General features: G+C 52.0%; 1 protein-coding gene across 1 annotated transcript in view; it reads right to left on the reverse strand.

Moving 5' to 3' along the window:
• LOC104500059 (microtubule-associated protein tau-like) overlaps positions 1-298 on the reverse strand; it is a gene marked incomplete at both ends in the record, with an annotated part of 18,084 nt that extends 17,786 nt beyond the window's left edge. The window contains 1 exon segment of the mRNA XM_010143654.1: positions 226-298. Within this exon segment, the coding sequence (XP_010141956.1) occupies positions 226-298 (73 nt within the window).
• Positions 299-2,084: the final 1,786 nt, after the last annotated feature.

Consider the following 2,084-nt stretch of genomic DNA (forward strand, 5'->3'; position numbering starts at 1 on the left):
TTCCCTACAGCTATGACCACCAGAGCATCTCGTGGGCTACCCACTGTCCACTGACTGCAGCCAGCTGATCCCCGGCAACCTTCCAGGCGCACATACCCTCTCCTCCTGGCCATCCCCTCGCAACCCTCGCACACTGGCCCCGCTCTCCCCACTTAGGCCATCCTTCTCCCATCCACAGGCAAGGCAGGTCATCTCTACCATCCACCTCCTCCTGGAGGTGCTCACCTGATGGGATGTGCTTCTCCTGGCCAGCTACGTGATCCTCCATCACGGTAACGTCCTGACGCTGCTCCGCCGTCTCTCAGCAAAGTTACCTGAAGAGGAGAGTAAGAACAAACACCCATCAGGCACAACCAGACACAACATGCCTTTGCTTGGAGCCCACTTGGTGCGTGGGTGCTCCACCAGACAGGTTTGGTTTGTCAGCCCATTTCCAGGAGCGTTAAACATCCTGTTGCAAGCAACCAGCCAACAAGAGTCAACCATCTTTTCAGCCACTGTAAGAACACGCCTGCTTTGTTCCCTGTTCCCGATGAGCCTTGAAATCTCACCATCGTGCTCAGGGAAGGTCACAGCTTGAGATACGTGTTACCTGTTGGGTTTCACAACAGTGCTGAAATACTTCCCAGAGCATCTAATGCCAGTGCCTCCAAATCCACGAGCATGTTTTGTCCACAGTCACCAAATGCGGGAGGACAGCGGGAAAGGAGAGCTAACCTGCCAAACTGGGATCTAACTGGGCTGCCCCAGCCAGACCCCGCTCCTCAGCAGAGCTGTGCCAAGCTCTCAGTCACAGCAATCCACGCTCAGGGGACACAAAAAAATCCACCTGGGGGCACGAGCTGAAGGGAAAACACAGATTTTGTGTAGAAGACATATAAAGGAGCAAACGTTCCTTGTGAACAAAGGGAAGGTCAAATTAATCCTGCGCAAGCAAAAGCACACCCCAGTCACCACATCCAAAAGTGACATGCAGGAGCAAACCAGGGCTCTCCAGAGGTGGGCTTGGACCAGCGCTCTTAGAGAAGAGGGTCTCACTCGGTTGTGGGTCTGAGAGGACACAACGGCTGCGTAACCCTGAATCCTTCCTGCAGTGCTGGGAAAGCCAACACCGCGGCAGAGACCGAGGCGCAGTCATTAGGGCTGGACACTGGCGAGAAGTAGAAAGGTGCTAAAATTCGGAATTATTCTTCTAATGCGCATTTAACTGCAAAAGGAAATGAAGCCGCCAACAAACATTATCCGCTTCTGCGAAGCAGGGACCGTGTTCCTCCTTATTCTCCATTGGACGGACATGGCTTTTAGTTGACTTCCTGATAGCTGATATAATTACAGCCACAGGCAGTGATTAATACCCAGCTATTAGCGTAACGTTTGCCAGGACTGTCAGGAGCGAGCGAACCCAGCAGTGAAGCTCCGGTTACCAGCAGCAAGGAAGCAAACTCCTGTGGTTTTGTTTGCTGGCAATAAATTAACTGGATATCTGGAACTACGCAAGAGAAGCTCCATTGCTGGTAACCAGATCCCTCACCCAGCTTTTTTTAAGCCTGACCGGGATGACTATGCAATTTAATTTTTGCTTCAGACAGCTACAAAGCTGCCCGAGAGAGCTGTACCAAGTAAGTTCGAGAACTTGTCCTGAAGGGAAGTCACCCATAAGAACAGAGGTATAAAATAGGGCACAGCCGTTTCGCCCTCGCACTGCCCTGTCTGTTGGTAGGAAGATGTGGATGGGAGAGGCTGGTGGTCCCTATCAGTCCTCCCAGCCCAGCTCAGTTCACTGAACAGCTACAGGTATTAACATCTTTGCTTCCCAACTGCAGAGCCAGAGGCAAACCACTCACAAATCTGCTGTGCTGCATTTAAATGAGGCTGTTTCCTTATTCTGCCTCCTTTTCTCTCTTCCTCCCACCTGATTCTTGGAGAAGAGCAATTAGTGTCTCCCCAACCTCCCTAAAAGACACGTTTAGTCCTTTCTTGCCTCTGGACAAGAATTTCCTGGGACAGCATCCAGAGAGGACTCCTGGCTTGACAACTCGTGAGCTCGCATAGCCCGCCGCAGGCTCATCTCCTGCCTCTGTGGA

This window comes from Buceros rhinoceros, unplaced genomic scaffold, assembly GCF_000710305.1.
Source record: "Buceros rhinoceros silvestris isolate BGI_N320 unplaced genomic scaffold, ASM71030v1 scaffold10989, whole genome shotgun sequence".
NCBI lineage: Eukaryota > Metazoa > Chordata > Aves > Bucerotiformes > Bucerotidae > Buceros > Buceros rhinoceros.